The 26,197-nt window shown below is 40.8% G+C and overlaps 1 protein-coding gene across 3 annotated transcripts in view; it reads right to left on the reverse strand.

Annotated features, from left to right (window-relative positions):
• mid2 (midline 2) overlaps window positions 1-26,197 on the reverse strand; it is a 131,706-nt gene that overhangs the window by 39,765 nt on the left and 65,744 nt on the right. For 2 of the 3 annotated variants that reach the window (XM_061047975.1, XM_061047974.1), the window contains 2 exons: window positions 23,864-24,807; window positions 606-671 (listed from right to left, as the gene is read on the reverse strand). In XM_061047975.1, coding sequence (XP_060903958.1) covers window positions 606-671; window positions 23,864-24,751 — 954 coding nt within the window. In that variant the 5' untranslated portion in view covers window positions 24,752-24,807. The remainder of the gene's footprint in view (window positions 1-605; window positions 672-23,863; window positions 24,808-26,197) is intronic. The other variant, XM_061047976.1, reaches the window with a different exon arrangement.

Consider the following 26,197-nt stretch of genomic DNA (forward strand, 5'->3'; position numbering starts at 1 on the left):
ACGCAGAAATAAACCTAACCACACACATATACAGTGCAAAACATGATATGGAAACAGGCAGATAGCTAGCCAGAAATAGAACTCCTGCTCAAAGACAGCAAATCAACGATGATGGCAACAATGATGTGCATGGAACAACAACCACAGCTGCAAAGACAAGAGCAGAACAAAGCGGCAGACAAGCGGCGGGTGTTTGATGTAGCTCTACTCATGCAAGTGAAAGGGAGGTGGGCTGGACAAGCACCTGGCCATGAATCTTACTGTCTTACTGTCTGACTGTCTGTCTGTCTGTCTGTCTGTCTGTCTGTCTGTCTGTCTGTCTGTGAGGCAGCCTCCCTGCTCTCCAATATCTCCTCTGACTGTCACTCAGCCTGATTTACTCTGTCTGCCTCTTGTCTGTTTGACTTTGCACCCACTTAATTATTTATCTGCCTGCTTATCTCCCTCCCAGCGTCCCTTCCTTATCCATCCAGGTGTCTACCTGTGTGCCTCTTTGCATCCAAGCGGCAGGGATAAAGGGAGGAAGGGTAGGAGGATGAGGAAGAGGAGGAAGGGTAGGAGGGAATGGGGTGGGTTTGGAGGTAAAAGGCAGCCAGGGAACTCACCGCAGCGCTTGTCTTTGAAGCCTCCATAACCGCATCTGACACTCTGCCCGGGCTCACCTGATAAGCCTACGAACACACACACACACACACAAACCCACATAAGTGCACAAATAAAACACACACACACACACACACACACACACACAAACCCACATAAGTGCACAAATAAAACACACACACAAACCCACATAAGTGCACACATAAAACACACACACACACACACACACAGGCGAGCCTTGGCGCACGGTGACTGCCACCTCTACAGCTGTAGAGGAGAGCTCCTCCCTGATAAAGTTGCCACAAACACTCCTCTAAGGGTCTAATAGTTGGTTTTGAATGCAGATGAGACTGTGTGGCTCGCAGTGTCTGTGAGTCACATCACTGGAACGAGCGTTTGGTTGTCGTGTCGCAGCCCTGTGCTGGTGTGTTTTCATACGAGGGGGTTTTGAAGTGGAACATCAGTGAGAGGGGACAGATGGGTCATTAATTAGCAAGCTGGAGACGAAGATGATTAATACATCTGAACACAGCTGCCTCCCGAGAGACTGCACTGAAACAGACTCCACTGTCCTCTACATACATGCACGTGTGTGAGTGTGTTACCGACTAACTTTATGCTCAAGACTCAGTCGGTGCCTGCAGTCACAAGCACAAAATGTATTGTCAGACATATGCATACAGTATGTCTCTGAGTGTTTACTTGTAGATAAAAAAATGCACTTACTCTTTGTGTGTGTGTGTGTGTGTGTGTGTGTGTGTGTGTGTGTGTGTGTGTGTGGAAGTGTGTCTCTCTTCTCAATATGTCCACAGTAAGTCTGCTGTATGCGTATGAGTTCTGCACAACTAGCGTAGGCACTCCTGTGGCTGCAGCCCAGAATGGCAGAGAGAGAGAGAGAGAGAGAGGGGAAGTAGAGCAACTGTCAACAACAAACTCATTAAAACACACAACAAACATCAAAGATGGTTAGAAGCACTTAAATACAGAGAGAGGGAGCAGAGAAAAACAGGGATAAAGGGGAGTGGTGGTTTCGGGAACAGGAGCCAACAAGTGCTGGATTAATGATGATAAGTGGGAAAATGCACAGTGATCAGGATACCATTTTTATATCATGATGTGATATCTGATAGAGACAAAAGCGTTATCAAAGCAGCTGTGACCACGGTACAGACACGGAAAAGACATCAGCACTAGATTGAAACAAGTCCTCCGTATGTCGAACGTTTCCTTGAAAGATTACTTTACCAGCTTATTGAGAAATAGTGATTTAATAAACCAGGTGTCTCTGTTGAAACTTCATTTCTTTACTAGTCTCCACTAAAAATATGGTACAAGTATTTTAAACAGTTACTATCAGATAAATGAAGTACCAAGATAAACAAACCAAAAGTGAGAAGAAACCACATTAGCATGATGAGCTGTAGCATATCTTCTAAAAAGAACACTCAAGTAATAAAATGCTATAGTTAACTTAAATGCTCACCATTCTTAAATACAGATACTATCTAATTAGAACATGTATATAAACATATACTGGTATTTTACTCTTGAAAAGAAACAGATCATATGTTAGCAAGCTAACTTCTACCAGTTAGCTACACAAAAGTTACAACTTACGTTTTCTTGGGGCCACTAACAAAAGTTTGCGTTAATCTTCCCTTAGTAGCCCAGTCGTTATAACCGAACTGAATTCAAACTTAGGTAACGTTCGGTATTAGCAGCCACCTGCGCAACCAAAGGTTTCATGCTAGTTTCATATTTGCGATATCTAGCAGCTGTTCCTTGAAAAGTACAAATTCATGAACAAAATGCAAAAATGAAGAGAGACTTAAAATAGGCAGATAAGGATACAGCTAAAAGAGAAGGGAAATCAGAAGAAGTCATGCTGTTATGAAGGGATGAGAAGAAGAAAATGTGAAGAAGATATGAGGAACACATTGTGTTTTAGTTGCTTGAGGGAGGGTGGGACTTGCAGGGTAGGCAGGGTTGTTAGCATAAGGTAATATTATTCATTCAGGGAATACGCTTTGGACGTGGCGTGTCATGAGTGAACAGAGAGAGGGAGCAGAGATGGAGGGTGCTGATGGGATGGAAATAGGCACGAGTTCCGTGATGAGAGGGGCAGCTTGGCAGAGTATCTCCAATCTGGCCTGCCCTATAATTCAGTCATCTGTCTCCGCTGAGATTCTTCTTTTTCCTCGCTATCTGTCTTTCTGTCATTCTCTACCGTTCTCTCTTCTCTGTGTGCATCTCCTCTCCTTCCAACCTGACTCTCTGTCTCCTTCCTCACTCCGCGTTTCTGTACTTCAGTCCTTATTCTGTCCGTCTCTGCACAGTTAGAAGTGCAGCCGCTGACAGCCCATCATCCCCGGTTAGATCACCACCCCCTCATATGACTTCATCGTGTCGAGGGGCTTCTGGGTCTCATTCTTTCGCAGATGATCCCATTTCTCTTTAAACCAAAAAAAAAGACAGATTCCTATTCATACCACAGCAGCTGAAGGGAGAAAAAGTGATACCTCTTTCTTACAGGAGGCTTACATTTGATGAAGGTTTCACTGATCACACATTCGACTCAAGTTTGAGACCGCTGTCACAGTTTAATCTCTTGTCATTGTTGCTCGCGGAGTCTTGTTGAATTTCAACTGACATTACTATGAACAATGATATTGCACAGAATTACATCACAAAATATATAAAAAAAGAAACAACTATTTGTGACGGTAAGGCGAAAATTTAAATTCACGTTTCTGAGAGGCTAATCGCTTACTTCTGCAAAGGTGTCTGTGTCGTGCCTTGGCAGGCGCTGTGCCAAATTAACAATTGGCAATTCCTGAAGTCTATGACAGTAATCCAATTACAGAATCATGTGTTACCTCCAGACCTGAGGCATTAGCTAGGCCCATTGTTACTCTTGGACAGGAGCATGAAATGACTTTTACTGGAGGTCGTATTTGTGTTCATTAAAGTTTGAAAAAAAAGGTATACCACCGAAGTTTGAGAGGGGGGGACATGTTTTAGTACAATTCTGCACAAGACAGGATAAGAAGTCTCATAAGATCAGGAAGTGCTTTTCTATAGGGACCACATTTACATAAGGCTTTTAAGCTTCTCTGCATCAGCTGCCTAATTAAATGACATTGTCCAGTATGAGTATCTGAGTCTTTACGACAACACAACAAACAAAAATTCCACAGCCACAAAAAAAAAAATGGAACAGAGAGCCCCGAGGCGAAGTATCCAACTTCAAAGTCTTTTTCTTTTAATTAATTCAGGATCCTTCTCTATGCACAAGAGAAACAACGACACAGTGAGAGAAACAAGAAATGAAAGCAAGAAAGAAAAAAGGGCGAGATTAAACTTAAGACAGAGCAATAGAATAGCCAGGCTCACTTTACAGCTGTTGTTAACAAGAGGCTTTTCAGAGTCTGGACGTGTCAGTAACACAAGCCTTCTGGGAAACAGGGTTTTTTTTTGTCTGAGGATAATATTCCATAGGGCAGAACTCCTGAGAAATGTAGCTTGGGTATAACAAACTGGGAATTACGCTTGTCTCATAAGCCGCTGGCTGGAGCCAAATTAATGAGACCAACAGGGATGCCAAAAACTAGCTTAAATCTTTACGCTTTGTCTGTTTCTCCCTAGAAAAACTGTGTGTTCGTGCAATTCAGCTTTGACTGTCGTGCACCAAAGACAGAGTGTCCTCCTACTACCACTTCGACATTAAAACACAAAACATGTAAATAACAATCACCTCACATTTTGAAGGGAATGTAAGGTATTAGCTTTGAGATGCTCTGAGATGCTTCAAATGTTTAAACTCTGAATGAACTCCCCTGACCTTCAAACTGTGAGCGTGAACATTCAATGAATTTTCAAACAGGGGCTGTGCAGCGGTGAATGGAAACCGACCCGCTAGCTGATACTTGCTTTCAACTATAAATCTTGTAGGGGAATTTAAATTTAAAAAAATGACTGCGGGAAAAAAAACGGAGAAGGAAGAAGAGAAGGGTACGGAAGGACAAATGTAGTTCTCGTCAAGCAATCTCATACTCGGTTTATGAATTCCCAACTGCTTATTACGAGAAAAGAGCTGTTTTAAATGGACACAAATCCAACAGTAATTCAAGTTTTTAGCCACATGAGAGGATTAGCATGAAGACCATTCTCAGTGAAGGAATAATGAATTGTCAGTAAGACTGAACCACAGAGAGAGGGACAGACACATTAAGGCACTGGGTTTTTGTTTGGCTTTATCCCAAATGGGCCTGTATGTGCATTTAGCTTCCCAGTTATTTGTTTGGGTCAGGGACAAGATCAACACAGGACTACTAAAGAACCCCATAAAAAAAACAGACAGAGAGAAAAAAAAAAGAAAAGCCGTCACTGAAATATAAACTCCATGAAGAATAGCAAAATAACACACAACCATTCCCCAACCTTCTTAAAGTCTTCATTAAACAATTTCACATCAGATTATTGGCAGAGGATCCTCTGATATTTGAATGTAAAGAGATGGCAATTTATGGCTGTGGATTAGGCGGGCCTGGACAGAGATGAAGTGGGGTTAGTAGAAAACCGTGATGTGGTTCAATAGGCTTAAAGGATCTTTTTCATTTTACTCGGCCAACACTGGATTCTTGTTGGAACAATGTTATTTTGTTTCATGGATTCATTCCGAGAAAGTGGAATAACACATGTACAAGGGGGTTTGATAGCCGTAAATAATCAATACAATAGCGTACGTGCTGTGTCTTTCTGAGTATATGTTACAAATGGAAAGAGGGAAACACACACAGACTCCAAAATCTGGGATAAGAAACACTCCTCCATGTGTAGTTTTCTACCAAATATCAAAGCTGCAAATGTCACATCTGTTAACGTTAATTTCTATTTATCAATAAATCAGGAGCATCTAATAGGAACAAGAGAGCGTTTCTGTCTGCTTTTCTTTACACACCCATTAAAAAGACATCCCCTCTGGTATCTGTGGGTGTATTCTGCTGATTCCACCAAACCACCTAATTAACTGTCAATCTCTAAAGAACAACAGTAGCCGAGTACATTTAATCCAACACAGAGCACAGCAGCAACTAACACATCTTCAAACTTAGACATAACTCTCTCTCCAAAGTTTTTGGTGGTTTAATGTCATCTCTAATTGAAACAATATGTGCATGTAGGAAATGGGAACCATGTAGAAATGTCTGTGAGCTGTTTTATTGCGGTTAAAGACTATGTTTTCAATGCTCTCGAGTCTACTGTAATGACTGCTTTTGGTCAGCTATTTAACTGAAAAATGACTGGGATGGTTTATGTTACTGTGAAATAGTTAGCAGATGGATAGCAGGGAATCTATGTAATTTGTAATCATGTGAAGGAGAATCACTGTTTTGCTTGATGATAGATTGAAAAATAATTGATTTGATAACACGTTCTTAGTTAGATCTTTTAACTCTATGATGAGTATAACAAATACTAATTGGGTAATAACTTTTACGGATTAAAATTTCATCTTTCAGTTAACATGTTCTTTTTTTAAGATTTATTTTTGGGCTTTTTTTTTTAATGCCAAAACACAATAAAATTATATATTAGATCTTCTTCATGTGTTAAATGCTGAATTTGATGTGGTAATAATGTGATGTATTTATGGGTTGTACTTGAAAACCGATCAATATTCAATAGCCTCGACTTTAATCCTTTTTCAAATTTATTTTTGCAGTTTTTATTCCTTTATTAGAAAGATAGGAAAGCGGATAGATTTGGAAATCAGGGAGAGAAAGTTGGAGAATGATGTGGGGTGAAGGAGCCAGAGGTTGGATTCCAACCCGGGCTGCCCGCTTTGAGGACTGTAGCCTCTGTACACAGGCCACACGAACTAACCACTAGTCCACCAACGTCCCTGACTTTAATCTTTGATACATAGAATTGACAGGGAAGATTCGATAGTCTAAATTCTAAACTTAGAAATGCAAAACACACCGAACCTCTGTACCAATCTTTAAAAACAGCTGCTGCAGATGAGCTCTGGGTTCTGTATTCAGTGAGTCCTCTATGTTTATGTTTGTGTATGAACTATTCTCACCCCACAGACATCAGAGTCCGTAGAGGCAGCAGGTATAAGCAGATCTTTGGAATCATTTCATCATCCTAGTTGTATTCTGCACAGACCATAACAAATCCTTCCTCTATACATTCAGCTACATCCGCAGTAGATGAAACCATTAGATCGGTGAATAAAAAAATATTCCTGTCCTTAGTCTGGAGCTGTAGGCGACCACTGTGACTCCTGACTACAGACATTATCATCATGTTAGCTGGGTTTATCTGCTGTGTGCAGATGATAGAGGATAGATAGCTTTTATAGGAGAGCAAACATGGTTCAGAATAAATAATCAGCATTCAGAATGATTGTGGTGTGAACAAGTTTATGTGCAATACTGATGGTAAAAACACAAGATACACCACATTACAGAGAGCAACAACTGCTCAGAATGCACCTCCACTGTTTAGGTTTGATTTGTTGGTTGCAGTGTTTCGCCCTCAGAAAACCACGCAAAGAATGACAATGTTGAATCAAATCAAGATTCTTGCTGAAAATTTAAAGTAGCACGCCTGAGCCGAGCTGATAACACTGATATCTGTATCTATAGTACAGCTCACACCTCAAACCTCCTGATAGTATCTTCAGTCATACATATATAACAGTGGTCTCTCAGAATGTGAGAGAAGTGAACAAAACCCAAAAAGAAAATGAAGCAAAGACTCCGCAGTCCCACTGCTTGGAGTCCCTTGGCCTCGATTAGGGCTTAACAAGCCACAGCGCTTTCTCTGTATTGAACACAGATGGATATTGATCTGCTCTTCTGACTAGAGGTTAAAATGCTAAATAAGTGAATGTCCCCATGTGTTGGAGAATTCCACTGAGGGCTTAAAAGAGCCACAGCAGTATGTTAAAATACAGGGCTTTGATTGGCAGGGAGACTGCCCTCCAGCCACATTATCCAGATTAGATCTCTCAAGTCAAAGAGCATCACAAGTGACGCTTCCTTCATCCACGCAGTGAATGCCTGCTGCTTTCAAAGACTACATCCTGTGGCTGACCTTAACTTCTGACCACCCATGAAACTACAACAGCAAAAAATCGTATACTTTTTTTTGGCACCATTTGCACGTTGGAAACAGTTCAGCACCCACGGCATTACCTTCAGACAGCTGCCATGATGCTTTTGCATCGTCAGGCAAAATGTGTTTTACAGTAAAAAACAGAACATTGTTATGTTTTGACAAACTTATAAATAACCCATTATAAACACATATTTCTTGTGCAGTTTTTTTTTCTTATTAGGATTTTTGAAGGCATGGAAACAAGCCTCTGGGCAAACTTTTGCAAAATTAATGTTACTATATTTTTTATGAATGTGCATCATCTTGTAAATAAATCAAAACATATACCATGTATTGTAGACACTTTGGAAATACATTTTCTGGAGTCGAAAGGGATGCCATAATGTGTTACAGTCAGGAAACGCCAGGGCTTCTTAGATCTTACTCCCATGATTGAATAGAAAACTACCTGTCTACTGTAGGTTCATAGGGCCGGGTTCAAGCTCCAATCAAAAGCCTGTAGCATCACTGTCCTCTTCTTGTCCTGGTTGCTTTCTGTTGCAAATGGGTTTTGCTTTCACAGATTAATTGGGCCCAAATGCCTGCTTCAAAAACTTAGACGAGGTAAGCGAAAAACAGAAAGAGTGCCTTACAGCAAGACACAGCCACACACACAGCCAGACAGTCAGGCAGCGCTCAGACATATTTCATTGGCTATAATACAATTATCTAGCTGCCGGCTCGTTGGTAAATTCATATGACACGCTTATTCATTTTGCCTTATTTTCTAAAATGCAATAACAGAGGGAGCAGTGTGTTGGGTCTGAGTCACTCTGACTGATGGGAGCCTGGAGGCCGTCAGTTGGCTGTGTGTTCCTAAAACCCTCTGACTCATTGCCACAATGACAAATGTTTTACAAACTACAATCGTCTACTGAGCCAAGTACTGCTATTATTTTTAACCAATTATGTCGCCAGAAAAATAAACATTAAGATCATGATTTGATACTTTCATGCAATTAGCAACCAGCCAAATGCTGTGAACAGTGAAGTGCGTATTTGACAGTGACGTTAATTAAAATGGGCAGCGCGTTCAGTCATAAAGTTCAAAAAGATTAGCACCCACAGGAGGTCACAGGGACGTGCCATATGCACACTCACATATATAACAGCATCATGAAAATCACTGCTGACACACAGAAACAGTTGTTGCTGCAGAGGATGTTTGCCAAGAAAAAAAAAAAAAAGAGGCAACCTGATTGGTTTGCTTGGTCCCGAGAGTGCAGAAAATCAAAAGACAGAGTATGAAGGTTGTGTTTGTTTTGTGTGTAAATAAAGCAGCAGTGTGCATGAGCATAAAACAACCCCCGCTGGTTTTTGGATCTAGAGGTTTCAGAGGCAATTTCACATCAGCTTTGATTTAATTTAGGCTAAATGCATCTCGTACCGTCAAAACTTTTTACTTTAAAAGCTACAATCAAAGCATGCTTTTGATGAAATACTTTAATCCTATTCGATTTCAAACGCACACAGTGTTTTGCAAAAAGTCACCGAGGTGAGATAAGCAGAGCCGGCAGCATCGCCCGGTTAGCTGATCCATAAAGAATGCTTTGCTAAGACCAAGGTGTTGTTCTCGCTAAACCACCTTTAAGCCTTTAAGTAGCAACAACAGGAGAAAGAAAGAAAGAAAGAAAGAAAGAAAGAAAGAAAGAAAGAAAGAAAGAAAGAGAGAAAGAAGTGGAAATTATGTTGAGGTGGCCAACTGGAGACTTTGTCATAGAGCCACAAAGATAATAAAAAATGTTGGGCATTGATAGCCTAGTGGTTATGTCGCATGCCCCATGTACGGAGGCTGTTTCCTCGTCACAGCAGCCCCGACCCCTTGCTGCATGTCATCCCCAAGTCTCTCCTCCCTTTCTTCAGCTGTTCCATCCAATAAAGGCAAAAAGAGCCAAAAAAAAACAACTTAAGAAAAAAAGAGCAAAGTGAGTTGTGTTCATTTGTAAAATGAGTATTTGTAAATGATCATTGTGTTTAATTAAATGTTGTGTATTTTTAGCCTTTTTTACATTTCAAATTTTTATTTAGTCATTTTAGGAATATCATGTTTTATAAAGTGTTGTGTTATGGACCTGTGTTATAACATGTCATATGTTTGTTTTTTTAAATGTTTTTTTTAAAAGTTGTGCTTGTAAAATGTACAAGCATGTTATATGTTATGTGAAAGATGTCTTTTGAAATGTTGTGTCTTTAATTTATTTCATAAAACTTTGTGGTATTTTGAAATGGGTTTATGAAAGGTCTTGAAATTCTGAGTTTGAAAATGTCAGCGTTTTTTTATTTTTATTTGAAATGTCATCATGTGTCTGAAATGCTGTTGTTTTTTTGTTTTTTTTACCTTCATGGCTACCATAGAAATACACAAAACTGTACATACCAGACGCAGTAACATCTCAACACTACATTTTGTGTCATCTTCAGTTAGCATCTCTACTTTTTCACTACCACATTTTTTTGCCCTCCCTCATTAGACTTGATCTCAACAGAAATCAGGAAGGAACAGGAAATTGGGAAAGCCACTGGGAAGGTCTGTCGGAGTACATTTTTTTTATTCCCTAAAGATCCTGATATTCAAAGCTATGCACACTTCGCCTGTTAAAAGGAGAAGCATAACTGTCATGACAGGTTTGAGCTTTTCATCTCGGCAGCCCCACAGCTTCGAGAGTCCTTGACGGTGTTTCACCGGATCACTCGTGGCAAAGTGACACACCGGATAATCTCACTTCAACACGCGGGCGGCAGCGCATTTCAGCTTGTGGAAAATTCATGTGCACTTCACAAACACTGGATATTCAGAGCTTTCTGATCGGGCTGGTACAAGATCCTCAAACACATTTTCCACCTTTTGAAGGAAAGTAGGCCTTGTAGAGGAAATGGGTTCAAGCAGAAGAAGTGATTTTCTTAGAATGGTATCACTATTATCATCATTATACTTATCCTGTTTTTCTGTTTCACCATTGTCATCTCTTACCCTCTGCATCACAATGCATTCAGCACTGTGACTGTCATACCCTCTGTGTTTCAGTGTGTTTCACTTAAAATGCAATATAGAAAAGAAGTGAACATAACTTGTTAGTGCTCTATTGAGGCTCATTTTACTGTTATATGGATTTATCCTCTAAAAGATTTGATGCTTATAATTACATTATTTAGCTTGTGTGGAATGATATAAGGATCAGTTTGCGTGCTATAAAAAAGAAAAAGTTAAACTATTGCCCCACAAAGCATCTGTTCTGTTCCATTATCCACTTTTATTTCTAACCATTGATTGTCTCATTGTAACTCTGGAGTGTCAAGAAAATACCTCAAATGTGAAAAACGCACCATTATTTCTTCTAAGCGGTGCAGAAATTCTCTGTTTAGATGGCAATAGACATCTCCCAAAATGAAAAAAAAAACCAGCCTGAATCTCTGTACTATTTTACATTAAATTGCCTGTGTTGACAGCTGAATCTTCACCTGTGGGTTCGCTGGAGGCATGTTAGGTAAATGCGAGGGCTTGTCGCCGACGATGATGAGTGAATCACCCTGAACCTCAACGTCATGGAATCCCAGCACCTTCTCTTCTCCCCCCTTCCAGCCTCCACTGTTTGCTTTTGCTTTCCTGCCACTTCTAATCCTTTGCTCCTGCTCCTGCAACGTCAGCTGCTTCCTCTTCTCATTTCTTCTACAACCCTGACCTTTATCTTCTTGTCCTCCTTTTCCATGTTTGGCTTTTTTTTTTTTAACTGTGAAAAAAAAACCCTAAATGATTTGGACAGTACAATCTTTGTTGCTTCGACTTAGCCATATAGCTTTTCTTGTCGGCTTGAATTAGACATGTTTCCTAGGGACAATTGCCTGAGGATACAAAGCAGACGTGGCAGAACGGCTTTGGCTACGGATGCAAAAATCAACCCCTCTTTAATATCTTTAAAAATAAAATTCAAAAACTAAATCCACTGTCTCTTTGGACTCTTTTTGTCATCTTGAAGCCTGATACTGACGTCATCTTTTTTTTTAAACCTCTAGCCACACAGCAGTAACAATAATCTGGTGTGATTGACATTTCCCGAGCTCAAAGCTGTACACTTGTCAGCTTCTAGTAAAACCTCCAGAAGAGTTCATCTGAGCACACAGAGACCAGAAAATGGGGGTTGGCTCTGCAAGAGTGTGATAAGGTTATGAGAAACACACTTAGTCGATTTCTTTTTTGGGGTTTTTGGCGTCTGCGAACGGCTCGTTTCTGCAAGCACACAAGACCAACGCAACCGGCAGGAGGGTAAACACACTTAAAAACACTCACAGCAGCACGAGTCATGATGTGTGTGAAAATGTGTCTTAAGGTTATTTTCATGCAAAACAATGTATCATTAGTGACTCGTGATTTGTGGACCAAAAGTGTCACAGCTGGCTGTGACGTAAAGCAGCTGTGATTTCAAACTGCTGCAGTCTTAAAATATGCTTCCAAACAAACTTCTTCCAGGCTTCTTTTGCTTATCAAGACAGATCTGAGAGTGGCTTTAACACCTCATTTATGTTCCATTTCTTCCTTTTCTAATTTAAAAAAAAAAGAACCTTTGCTTTTGATCAAGCCCTTTTCTGTAGCAATTAATAGTCTAATATGATAGCAATGCAACTTCTCTTCCCTGAGCTCTGTTCTTTGGGGAATAAATGTTTGAAATATACTTGCAGTACCTAAAGACCAAGCGGGAAATACATCTGCAGAATTGGAGTTATAGAGGGAAAAATAAGCTTTTTGTTTGCTTCTATTTCACGGGGTATTAGATGGGAGAGTAGATTATTTCATACAGAGACCCATTTGAGAGGAACAGTGAGGTTTCCACCCTTAAGCGCTTTATCTTGCCCACCACAGTGTGAAGCCCCCTACTGGGCCCTGCGGGCTTTCAAATGTAGAACAGAAAAGCTGCATTTGGCAACAAGCGCACAACAAATCAGACAAATGTAAAATTGCTTCCTCCTTTTACACACAGTGACAGTGGTCAGTGACAAGACAGAGTGTCTCTATTAGTCTTAGAGTGGCTCTGTAAACCCTAACAGATGGGTCCACTTCCTCCAAGGTGGGCAGAATGATTTACTCCATCTCTGATGGGCTTTACCTTATCTAATTGGTAGACCGTGCCAAGGAAGCAGTGCAGTAAATCATGTCCCTATCATGTATTTATAGATGGGGTCATGTAACACTAGTGCTGATGGGAGATACATAACTCTATATATGACACTTGTTACCACGCCAGCTGCTTGGACAGACGCCCCAAACAAATGAGACGGACACTGCAGGAAGAGAAGCTGGAAAGATGACAGAAAGAAATATTACAATTATCTTTGCACAGATAAATACGACACCCTAAGACTTACAGCTTTGACTCTGTGACATGTTATATTTCACATGTTATATTTCACAGCTCCAGTGTACTTATGGAAATGAAACATCACATAATCCAAGCCAAGGCTCGGCTTTATCACTGTGCATTCCTGATTTGGCTTGACCCCAGAAGTGGAGGGAACCACTCTGGACAGTGTTTGGGATGGGAACAGGGATCACCGCAAATAGGAAAGACGCATTCCCGGCGTTCCTGCGATTCTATGCGGTGGGCTTTCTGGCGTCGAAATCAAGAGCAGACATTCCTCACTGTACGACTCCCAGAGGAGCTGAACTTCCTCTGTGTAAGTCAAACAAAAACTTCCAGGGATGTTCCTGCAGGTCAAAAACTGTTAAAACAAAACAAAACATGTGTGTTTTAACTCAAAACTGATCTTAATGATCATCTAGTAATTCAATTCAAGTGAACGGAGTCTGAGTTTTGATTTCAGCAGATGTTCTGCAACAAATAGCATTAACCATCGACCTTAAAAAATACCCAAAATGCATTCACATTTTGAGCTGAAGTCAGAAGTTTACCCAAGGTTTGACACTGTACACAATTCAAATGAAGCCAGAAGCTGCAGAATTGAAGACATAGTTCCTGAACCAAAATATACTTTTCCTCTGCTGTGGTTGGGTTATAGGACAATGAAGGACTGGGTGATAAAAAAAGGAATTACATTAGCTTGATGGCTTTTACGAGCTCTGTTGGATGTGTTATTCCACAGGGAAATCTCTTTAGAAGGTGCACAGAGGTGACTGGAACACACACTGTGCTTTCACATACAGAGAAAGCTTGTGTATGTTTGTGTTACTGAATGCAGTATATTGATCTACCTTTAATGTCACCTCTTAGTCACCTTTAATATCTTCTTTTATAATAATGAAAAGCTATTTTCAATTACAGAAAAAGGCCTTTTTCAAAACATGGGCTGTATCTGTATCTCTTTATCGTGTTTTTGGCTCTTTCATGCATTATATAATAATATGAGAAGATCACCTCTTTGCCATAGATTCCCTATGAGTATGCACATAGTGTCTCCATGTTTGTGCTGTATGCATAACCTCTTACGTACATGTGTATGTGTTTGTCTGCAAAGTTTTAGCAGACAGGCTGATGGCTGCTGCTGTCACTACCATCCCTGCAAGAGGGGATGGCTGATGTGTCCATTTTTAGCAGCCATAAAAAAAAGAGCCCTGCATGTTATTAAGCATGCATCAGCACACCCCCTTTTTGACTGGCTTTAAGAGCAGGGGGACATCAGAGCACAGAGCAGTTAACCCGTGTTCTCAATCTCTCAGTGGCATGAAATGAACAAGCTCCCAGGTAGTGAAGATTGAAATGTCAATTCATGGTCATATTGTCCCGCTGCCTGACTGCCGGCTGTTCCCAAGGCAGAATCCTGCCTGAAATCCTGTTGATCTAAACAGCATCCTGGACTAACGCTGAGACTCAGGCACACAGCAGAGATGCCTTGTGGCCTTCAGAGGATTCACAGGTTCACTTTTAGTCAAGAGTTCATGTTGTGGTTACATCTTGTTTAACACAGAGAAGCAGGGACTTATTGTTTTTTCCACATATCCATTTTGGTCTTTGGTTTCAAAAACAATAGTGGCATTTTCTAGACAAATTGACTTTTTATTTCTGGTTGTGCTCTGATACAGCCATTTCTGGAAGACAATAATCATGGTAGATGAGTAATTATAATTAAAAAAAAAAAAAAAGACATTCACAACATAAACTTTGTAACTTTTCCTCAATTCTTAAATGTATAATCTGTGGACCAAGCAATACAAATGTCACGACCTACAATACACATCTTTTCAAAACACATGTAGAACTTTTATCACACTGCCACATGCTGTCAGAGAATAAATAACAGATTGTTCATGTTTTATATGCAGGCTTCCTAAGCTTTCTACATGACCTTTTTGTTCATGTGACTGTGCTAGATAATGTTGCTCACATTTGTGTGTTCAACGCAAGTGTGTATAGAAATGTAATGTGCTTGTTTCAGGAAGAAGGACACTCATGGGAAAGGAATGCACTGAAGATCATGTCCAAGGCAGCTGTGTCTGACACAGAGCAAAAAGTCTGAGAACAATGTGGGAGCCTGCAATTCTCCTCCAGCAGCCAAAACATCACACATGTTTTAAAATCCATTTACATTCCAGCGTGATGACGAAAGGACACAATTAAGACCGTCATGATCTGAAAAAAAAAAGTACTATTTCCATTATCTCTTTAAAATATTTCATTCTGCCAAAAAAATTCTTGTAAAAACGTTTTAAAGTTTAGGTATACTGTTGAGTATTGTATCATTTTGGTCAGCTTCAGATTCATGACTGCAGCAAAGCAGCTGGAAGGAAACCAAATCCTAAAATAATGGCTGCCCATGTGGAGACCAATTCAGACCAACAAAAGAGTTGGGACTTTTTCAAAGAAACACAACAGTTTTTTTCTGCCAATATTATTTTTTTGATCAACTCTTCTCCCATGTTGTACTCATTTCTCTCTCCTCACTTGTGTTTTTGACCTTAGCCAAACAGTTACCTGATTGACTGGCCTTCACAGAGGAGTGAGATGATGTTTAACCAAGTGTGATGTAAGCAAACAAGATTGGTTTCTCACCAACTAAAGTAGCTGTGTGTATTGGCCTTCATCCAGTTTCGGTCATTTGCTGCTCTTAACGCTCAGTGTCACTGAGTTCCTTGCTTCTTTGCTGAATGCAAAATGATGTGTTTTACATTTCAAGCAGTTGCAACAGACAAGCTGTTAAAAACAAAAGAAAGAGACCAGCTGTCTCTTGGAGCCAAAACTTAAGTGGACAGAGCCGCTGCCTTTCAACAATGGAAATACTCCATGGTGAAAATGTAGCATAAGAAGCGACTGTCACAACAAAAAAAGCAATCAGCTCTACATCGTACAGTCTTTGCATGCACTGAATTTAAAGTTTCAGGGAAAGCATGACGACCTGATTAAAGACCAAGTGAGTGTTCAGTCAATCAATAGATGAAAGAGACAATAGAGTTAAACAGGGGCCTTCAGTTTAAATACTTCAGGCTCAGTCCCACAACAATCACTAAAGTGGAATTTTAAAGTTCAAGCAAATAATGTAATTAGCTAGTTACTGGCGCTACAATTGTTGTTGTGACCAAATCCTTAAACCTTCTTAAACTGATGCAGTGAGTGTGAAAACAACTGATATAGTTTCCCCTATTAAGTTGCCAGCGTTATCTGGCTGGCCGCTAACCTTGCAAGGCTGCTGTGTGGTGCTAAGTAGAAAGCATTCAGTGAGTAAGATCTTTTCTGATAAAAAAAAGGAGATAGCTGCTGCCTGAAGTCCACAAGATTTTATTAAGTTTCTCGTAATATAAACTGGAATAAGTTTATTATTCTGACATAGCGAAAAAAAAAAAACTGCTTAGAATTCACTGTTCAACAATTATAACAATGCTGATTTGATGAAGAAAACTATTATTGAACTATCATGACTGCTCCCATGGGTGCAGCTCAGAGAATACTAACCGTCATGCAATTTTAAGTTAGGGAATGATTCAGTGGTCCCTGGTGTCCTGAGGCCCGGGAAGACGTGCTGCTCATCTCACTCTGGTGTCATTAGTTCAGACTAAGTATATTCCCAGTGGCGACACACTGTTCCTGCTTGGCAGCCTCACAACAGGACGCACAACCCATCACGCACACATACAGAGCATGCAAAGAGGAAATCTGTGCTGTGCACATTCACCAAAACACGTACCAAGGAGAAAACAGACTCAGTGTGACTCCTGACTTCTTGTGAATCATGCACACTGGATGACATTCTTGACTTGATTTGAATATTCTTGCTATATTTTGTTTTCTTGTCCACTGATGTAAAGCCCTACACAAAATAAAATATCTCTTGTGTGATTCAAATGAGTGGGTTTCTAATATCTATACCAAGCCTCAAAGTAATATTTGAAGTGTGCCTGTGTCATCAGTTCTTTCCCTCCTCCCCTCATATAAATGTGATTTGTGCTACACATTGTTGCAGATTAATACTAGAAATCGCTTACTCGTCAGATATCTCAGGCAAATAACGTGGCTCTATATGAGAGGATGGAATCCAAATGCTTGGCTGCCAGTGGAAAATAACATCAGCATAGCAGGATGACTTTCCACTGTTGATTAATGTGTAAATCCTCTTATGTAGTGGTGTGTAGCTGAGAGCCCTCTGACTAACACACATAAATAGTGATGAGTTCATGATCTGCTAGGCATTCTGACAAATATATAAACAATACAGCAACTGTAGAAAAACAAGGCAGATGACGTGGTTGAAGAACAGACAAGGTATACAGACTGCTTTTTGGTGTCGAATTCTTTGTATAAGAAAACGTATATACAGTATGTTTGCTCTGCAGTCACCCAGCTGCTTTAGTTCAAATGAATTTCCTTGAGTGTCAAGAGTGTCAGAGAGTCAAACAAGCCTTGCTTAGTTGTCAGCTTCTTACAGACTTAGCTTAAAACACACTCAGCACGAGTTTTCAAGTGTCTGAAATTCAGCATAAACCTTGTGACAAAAAAGTATTATATTAAGAGAAGTGGGAAAAAGACAAAAGGAAAAGAGAGACGGGGGGAAATATTCCAGCAACCCTTGATTTAGAAGACAACCACTATAGGGAACAGACTGAGGCTGATGGCCCCAAATATTTTGCACTTACATGATAGGAAGTTGAACAATTTGATGCAAAAACTCAAGAAGATTAATTTTTAAAAATGTGATATTTGGAGGTTATTTAAGGCTGGCAGACCAAGCACACATACAGTAACTTCACAGTAAAACAGATGTTGGATAAATTAACAAGATTTTTTAAATATTGTTTTCTGAATAAGTACATTATTAAGTACACATTAAAGAGCATTTTCAATGTAAATTAAGCAGACATATTTTAATGTTGCTTTGAAAGGATCTGTTTCAGTACCTTATATGAACCACAGTGCTGAATATTGGGATGCCACTCAGGGTAACTGAACTGAGAATAAAAGGGATGCATGATGGGAAGATTTGTACATCCCACTGAAACATAAAAAGTCGAGATGAGTACTGTCAGTCCTACCCCTCTCTCCACATTTCACTGTATAACCACAGACGACAGGACTCTTAAGAGCTTTCTGCTATCTTTTTGCATACATTTTGCAAAGGAATGATACGAAGGCTGATATTTGATCTTTCTTTTTTCATGACCCACTAAGATGCATTGACTGGCGTGACATATTTTCACAACACATGCATGATACATTGACAGTGTAAAAGTGAAATATGGGCACTTTCTCATGCACAAACCCACATTCAGAATTACTGAATGCACATAGGCTCATACAGACAGTAAAAGCTTTCTCCAATCTCGGTGGCTCCGTCGGCATGACTAAGTGTGCTCCATCTCACACCGTTCACATACAGCCATGATTTCCCCTGGCTGAACACACTCAGCTCACAATCACTCCACACATGTCAGGACTAATAGCATCTGCTTCAACACACATGACCATCCTCTCACACACACAGATACACACCTGTAAATACTGCACCCAGGCTTAAAGGCATTCATATATACCCTCCTACACACAAATGCACTGTAGGGCTGGGAGTCTTTCTCTCACTGACAATATGCTGGAGCAGTGAGTATGGGTTTGTGGGCGACAACGGCGGTTGCAGAGGAGTGGTGTAACCCAAAACAAGACAGACTGGCCAGGGGCCTAACTGAGGTAGAGAGAGGAGAGGAGAGAGAGAGAGAAAGAGGGTGACGGAAAGCAGGTGTGAAAGTTGATGTTTGCGTTACTACATGCAACAGTGAGAAGAGAGAAAAATAGCGACAGAGAGCGAGGACAGCAGCAGAGAGATGGGATGCTTGTAGAAGGGGAAAATAAGGAGGAAATTGAGAGTGTGTGAGTGAATGAGTTGGTAGTACATGAATAATTCAGTCTGGTTGTGTTCTTGACACAGTAGCCTTTAATTTCCCAATTCAAATCATTTCTAGCTGTGTTTGGCGTACAATTAGATTTGGTGAGCTGAACTCTAATTTTGCTAATTTTCTTGTATCTCAGTGTGTGAAAGGAGAGACAGGACACAGTTGTATCCCATCTATACGTCTGCTGCATGCAAAAGCTTACTTCTGGATTGAGCAAAAGCAGACAACAAGTGTAAATACAGCAGGAGTGGAGTCAGCAGCTCCAGCAGCAAGATGCACACATTGCATTGGAAAGAGTTAGACAGTGCCTTAAGGAGCTTACATGGAAGAGAAGTGGAAGATGGAGAGGAATGAGGGGGTGTGAAGGAAGAAAGCAGCGGGGATAACAGGAAGAGAAGCAGCGCTGGGGGGACTAAGAGAAATGAAGAGAGGGAAGAGTTAGAGAGCAAAAAGGCGGAAAGGAGAGGAAAGGGGGGGGTCGTTGTCAGTATGCTCTGACTTTCCTCTTTCAAAACAGGAATTAATCCAATAATCGCTTGGAAATGTTTTGCATATTTCTTCATTCTTCTCATACACTTAACAGACTATCATCTGGTTCAAGTGTGCATGAGACCTGTCAGGACCTTGGACACACACACAAACACGCACACATGCACAAATTCAACGACAAATCCCATTTCTGTAGGGTTTACAGCACATGTGCTTCACGAGTCTAATCTGAGGAGTCTTTACGTTTATCTGACTCTTACTTCAAGTGATGCTCTGGGTGTCACAAATGCGCCAGCCCTGCTATAGGCTTTTCAACCACGTGGGCTCATTAGCACTCAATGCTCAAGCGCACACACTTCAAAACCACACACTTCAAAACCCAAAGAACCTGAGAGTCAGTAAATGAACTGCCAGTAGAGCCGAGGACAACTTCTTATGCATGTGATATTATCCATTTATAATCATATCCCTATTTCATTTGTTCTATGTCCTCCCTCTGCTGCTCTTGACTGTCTCTGTTCTCTACTTAGCAATTATTTGTATTAAGGTGTCTCTCTTACATCAAACAGTGACTACTGAAAGCTCTTTGTAGAAACAGGGTCAAACAGCTAGCCTGATTACAGATAACATGCTAACACCTCTAAAGGTCACTGGTTTACACATGTTATCACACTTTAAGTCTAAAAAAAATCATTTTATGGTTAACAATGTGTAGGACTGTTTATTAGCATTAGCAACTGGCTAGTGAGCGACAGCTTTCAGGAAAATTACATTGAAATCACCACGCTAATCTAACCTGCTGCTACATATCTATTTAAAAAAGTTTATCCACCAGAATATGCAACTGTGAAATTGAGACCAGTCAAGACTCAAATGGTAGACATTTCGCCTGCAATGTTGCACCTTTGGTGTTACTCTTTCTCACCTTCCAGTGTCACCTCACACATTCAAGACTTATAGCTGCGCTGAGGTCACACACAACAAACGTCAGCCCCTCAAACTTAATGTAAGGCTGCCAAAAAAATAACCAAATTGCACCCTAATTAGCCTTCAGTAGACACTCTCAGAGCAGCAGGTGATGAAACATTCATTGCAATGGGAGAATGTCTCTTAGCTGGAAGTGGTTTCAGTGAATCTGATTGTGTGAAAACAAATAAAATCTAGGGAGAAGTATCTTTTAATCTGCAGTCTTTTAAGAATATCAAAGTAAAACACCATAACCAAGGTCTACCAATTATAAGACACAAATGTCTTTGCTCCTGAGCACAGAGCTCTGCTTTAACAGCCGCCTTGGGAATTAACTCACTTGCCTGCAGTTTCAGCTGTGCCACATTCTCACAGTCTTTCTTTCTTTTTTTTTTTTTTTTTTTTTTTACAGCGCTGGCAATTGTTGGCTTTTTTTCTCCACTGAAATATCCACCTTCCTTGCCCAAGGGAAGCTTACCTTTCCCCTTAATGTGAGAGAAATCATTTAGTGGCAGAGTAGCTTCCAGCGTACACAGCAGACTGAGGACATGATGTGAAGGGTAATACAGAGGTCAAAGATCAAATGGAGGCAGACTGGGGTCAAACTGAGGCAACCGAGTGCAATTATACAGCGCTACTGACTAACTGCAAATGAGAGGGGCTGAAAAGGGTGTTCCAATTGATGACAACGTTAGTTACATAACGTTTTCATCAATTGACTTAACTCTACCAAGATTGTTTGAACTAATATTACTCTTGCAGAAGAGGAAACAGTGGAAAATGGGAACGCAGGGGGAGCGACACCCCTTTTTTTGACCTACATCTACCATGATTAGCTATGCACTTTAAGAACTTCTTCTCCTCTCCCTCGCCATGAGAGAGAAGAAGATTATAAGTTGGCTGCCACTGCCACTGGTGAGCTGAGCTGAAGCTTGGGCTGGGACTTTGGCTCCTCCTAGATTTAGGCTAGATTGGGGATTTCAAAGTCAAGAGAGTTCAAAGCCTTGGCTGGGGAAAGTAGAAAAGAACCGCAGCCAGCTATGAGCTAGAGAGCAGAGAGAGCTAGCTACTTAGAGTGAACTCTCACACAGTCAGTGGGAGTGCGGTGGCAGAAATGGGTGGTGGGTGAATGCTAGTGAAAATAAACTGTGATACTAGGTGGGGTGCTTGATTAGCATGTTTATTTTAGCTCATCAATTATACAGGATGTTGGTTTGTTTTTCCTCCAAAATAAAAATGATGTTCAATGCTTCTCACATCATCACTGCTGTTGTTGTGTTCACTTTTAGATCCAAATGATGGATTTTTTTTGTTGCAAATGGAATATTAAATTATGTGTTGAAACTCTGCTTATAGTGCTAACACCCACAGTTCTGTAATGTAGACGGAAAAACATGCCTAAAGTGTCCAAATGTGAGACCATTACAATGAACTTTCTCTGAAAAACAAAATTCCTTACCTCTAAAAAACACTGCTTTTCAAAAGAGAGCCTTTAAATTGATGATGCAGAGCTTTCACAGGCGAGCATTTTCCCTGTGTGCTACACAATGCCATTTATGTGCCAAATTCCAACCACGGCACCTCCCCAGGACAGAAAACATCAATGGAAATGTGTTTAATCTAAGGGATCTTTGGTTTGTCAGTATGAAGTACACAGAATAATGAGCCAAAATCAATACCACGAGCAGGTAGAGTCAAGCTTATTGAAAATATTCCTATATCAACAATGTTTTTTTTTTTGACAGATTCATACTACATAAACACATTACCCAGGTAGCTATAGCAAAACAACTGTATTAAACAGGACTCAAATAACTTTGACCTTAAAGGACTGGACTGTATATGGAGAGAAAAACAAAAACAAAGGGAATAGGAATAATATGTTATTGAGCCTGATGTGGTTTGTCTGGTTTTAGTAGAACTTATTTTGGTTATCAGCCGTATGTCCTTAGCTCCTTGGTCAATCCTAGAGTTGATTTACAGAGGTATTAAGGTCTCAGGTCAGTGTATTTATCAGTGTGTGAGTACACAGTGTTACAGTTTATTGACAAAAAGCAGTGTTAACCACTAAAAAGAGCATCCAGACGGAAGAGAAGGGTTGAATACCAGAGTCCGTCTCTTCATCTAAAATCATGTCTGGGAAATATGTGAAAGCTAAAATGCAAAGATAAATATTACCACTCTTACTTTTGATTTTGCTGTCTGCCTTTATTTTTATTTTTTACATGAAATAAAAAAATCAACAACAACAAAAAAAAAGAGGAAAAATAAAATAATATTTGCTACTTAAATAGTAATATTGTGTCAACGTCAGAACCATAATAAATTAACTGAGTTAATGCGTTATTGGGAACATTTTTAGTTTTAAGAATGCCACTTCATAGAGTCAGAAGGTCTCTACCAGTTTATACCTGGGTCCTTTCATGTCAGTTTTCCAACTAACTATCATTTTCTTTGTGAATTAAATTATATGAGGATTTCATATTAATGTAAAGAAGCAAATCGAAAAGTTTAAATCATTAAATTATTTGATTCATCTGAATTATGCTAGAGTTTAGTCAGTTATACTGCTTGTTTTTTTTAAAGGCTGCATCAAGAGTCAAATAAATACACAAACGAAAAAAAAAACACTCTTAGTAAAAGTTTTGAGGGCAGCATGTAGGGCGGGCTGCTGTAGGTCTTTAGTGGTAGATTAAGCTCCAGCTTGTGCCTCTCTCTGTTGTTTTCGTCCTGATTCAGCAGTCCTGGACTTTACGCAGAGCCTCTGACAGCTCAGTAACCACAGGGAATGCCAGCTCATCGACTATTATAATGACGGCCTCCCTATAGCTCTCCGTCTCTCTCTGCCCTTCTCACCAGCCACACCATCCACATTGTATCTCCCTCTCTCTCTTTTTCTCTCTTTTTCTGTGTCACTCTCCCCGTTTCTGATCTTTCTCTCTGCCCTTCTTGCTGAACAAAAGCTGGCGTGTGTGTGTATGACGCAACTGTGGCAGTACCGAAAGTTCACAGTCAACAGAATGCACAAATGAACATCCCCAAGGAAGGAGTGGATAGATTAAAGATTTAACTGAAAGCAAAGATATCATAATGAATGATGCAAGCTTTAAATGAGAGCCTCTTAGTGAAAAAGGCTTCAAAGCCAAACAGTAAATCATCCATTTGTCGTTACAGTCTAGTTACAGATGGACACTTACCTTTTTTCAATAAGAAAGATTCAAACGGTACAAAAAATTAGGCGCAGTATACGGACATGGTCGCTGATATAAACTGTATCGCACGCTTTATAAACTGAAAAGGACACAGAGAACCAACCTTGAGCTTATCGAAGCGTTCAGTGAGCGAGGACACCTGGTGCTCCCGGTGGCGTCCCACCAGCTTGCAGAGGGCACAGATGAGCTGGTCGTCCACCAGGCAGTACATGTTGACCTTCTCGTTTTCGTGCTCCAGGCAGGTCAGGCCACGGATGTGAGTATCCGGCACCGGCTCAACCAGGCGGTGGCTGGTGAACGGCTTCTTGTTGGGATGTGTAGCACGCAGGCAACGGTCGCAGTACGACACCTCACATGTGACACAAGTCTTGACGGCCTCGCGTGGCGGATCCTGCTCGCAGAACTGGCAGCTTATACGCGGATCCATTTTTGCAACAACAGCAGGGCTGTGGTTGGCGTTGGTGTGGTTGACGTGATTGGCGTGATTAGCGTGATTGGTGTGGTTGGCATGGGAGTGGGAGTGGCTGGAAGAAGCCGGGCTGCCACGGGCGCTGCTTCCGCCTCCTCCTCCACCACCACCACCACCTCCACCACCACCACCACCACCACCACCACCACCACCACCACCAATCGTTCCAGCTATCGTTCCGCTAATGTTGGCGGTGTAGGGCCGCTGCGGCTGCACGCGGCGGCTCTCTGTGGGGGAATTTGGGCTGCTGAGGGAGGCCTTTTGAAAGCGATCAATGATGTTCTGCAGCGTCACATTGCGCTTAAGGCCCTCCAGGCCGCGGTGATTCAGCGTGATGACGTAACGACAGGTGGGGCACTGAAAGGCCGAGATAGACTCAAGGGGTTTGCTGGTGGAGCAGTGGGACACCAGGATGCGGTGGGCGCAGTTGAAGCACAGGCTGTGGGCACAGGGCAAGAGAAGAGGGTCTTCAAACAACTCCAGGCAGATCGGGCAGGTCAGCTCAGACTCCAGTGTTTCCATCTTCAATTAAACCAATCTAAAGGTGACATCAAATCCCATGGAAGCTGGCCAATTACCTGCAAAAGGAAATTAAAGACATGAATGAGTATTTAACACACTTTCTTGCATTACCATGCTGCTCATCTTCTACAACAAAATGAGACTCCTTTAAACACACAATTCTGTTTAAGAATAAGAGGAATGACTGAACTGAAAGAAGTAAAAATCAATGGAGTGAAGAGAGACACCATGACAGAATCTTAACTTTAGATTTTCAACCCTTCATCAAGCCTCAACATTTTCACCAACATTTACTTTGTCTGACTTATCGTTGACTCTGCTTATTTTTCATGGTCACAGTGGGCAGATCAGCTTGACTTATAAAACAATAAACACTTGACCCAAAGGACATCAAGTTTTAAAACATGATTCCAACAACAATTTCTGGTGGGAAAGAAGAAAAAAAAAACAGGGCCAGAGCGGTACAGGAAAATTGATTTCAGATCCTGCCCCCTCATTCTACAAGCACTCCAAATCTCAGGACCTTACGGCCTGCATTTCAAGCTGTCTCCCCTGGGTGGCCTTAAAACCACTGACATGAGAAATCAGCAATAACCCTCCCTCCTACCCCCTCTGATTCAGTAGCTCTCCATTCTTTAAAAGAAACAAAGCGTGGACCGTGAAACTACAGCATTAAAGTGGATGACCCCACAGAGCTGACAGTGACGATTTCATTAGCGAGAGGACGTTCCTGAAAGACGGCCCTTGTCTTCCTCTGTGCCAGTCATGCAGGATTTAGTGATGACGGACTTTTATGGGTTGTGACTAATCAAAAAGTACTTGTCATCTTTGGGACTGTGTTTAAACTTCTCTGAGTGACCTCTCCGCAGCTTTGGTGCTTGTGTGCATAAGGATGACTTTTTACAGACACTAAGAAAACTTCCAGCTCACAGAATGAACATGTCATCAGGAGAAGGGCAGCAGATAAAAGAGTCATTAAGATAACTGAGATAGTCTTTCGATCAAAGTCACTGGGGATTAAACGAACAGTTTCAAACTGAGTTTAGGTGCAAAATATAAAATATATGTATCGATTCAGCGTCATGGTTATCCAACTGAGTGTACTTTAAACTCTTTACACAACAGAACTGTTCCAGTAATCTGATTGGACAAGAAGGATTTCATATGTGCTCATATGGAGAACAACGTCAGTGATGCACCGATGCATTGGTTCAACATCGGTATTGTCCCTGTAGACAGACATAGTCAAGAAGTCAATGTTTATTTGTTGTGCCAAATACATTTTACTACTGACATCTCATACAACTATCTACTGATTCAGAGAAGAGGTTTTTTATTTCTTTTGAACAAACTCTGAATTGTTTTCATTGTCCAACATGAAAGCAAATGGTGGCATTGTGGGAGTCTTACACCAAAAGAAGTAATGAAACAAACATCAACATCGAC

Source organism: Labrus mixtus, chromosome 10 (genome assembly GCF_963584025.1).
Source record: "Labrus mixtus chromosome 10, fLabMix1.1, whole genome shotgun sequence".
In the NCBI taxonomy this organism is placed as follows: domain Eukaryota; kingdom Metazoa; phylum Chordata; class Actinopteri; order Labriformes; family Labridae; genus Labrus; species Labrus mixtus.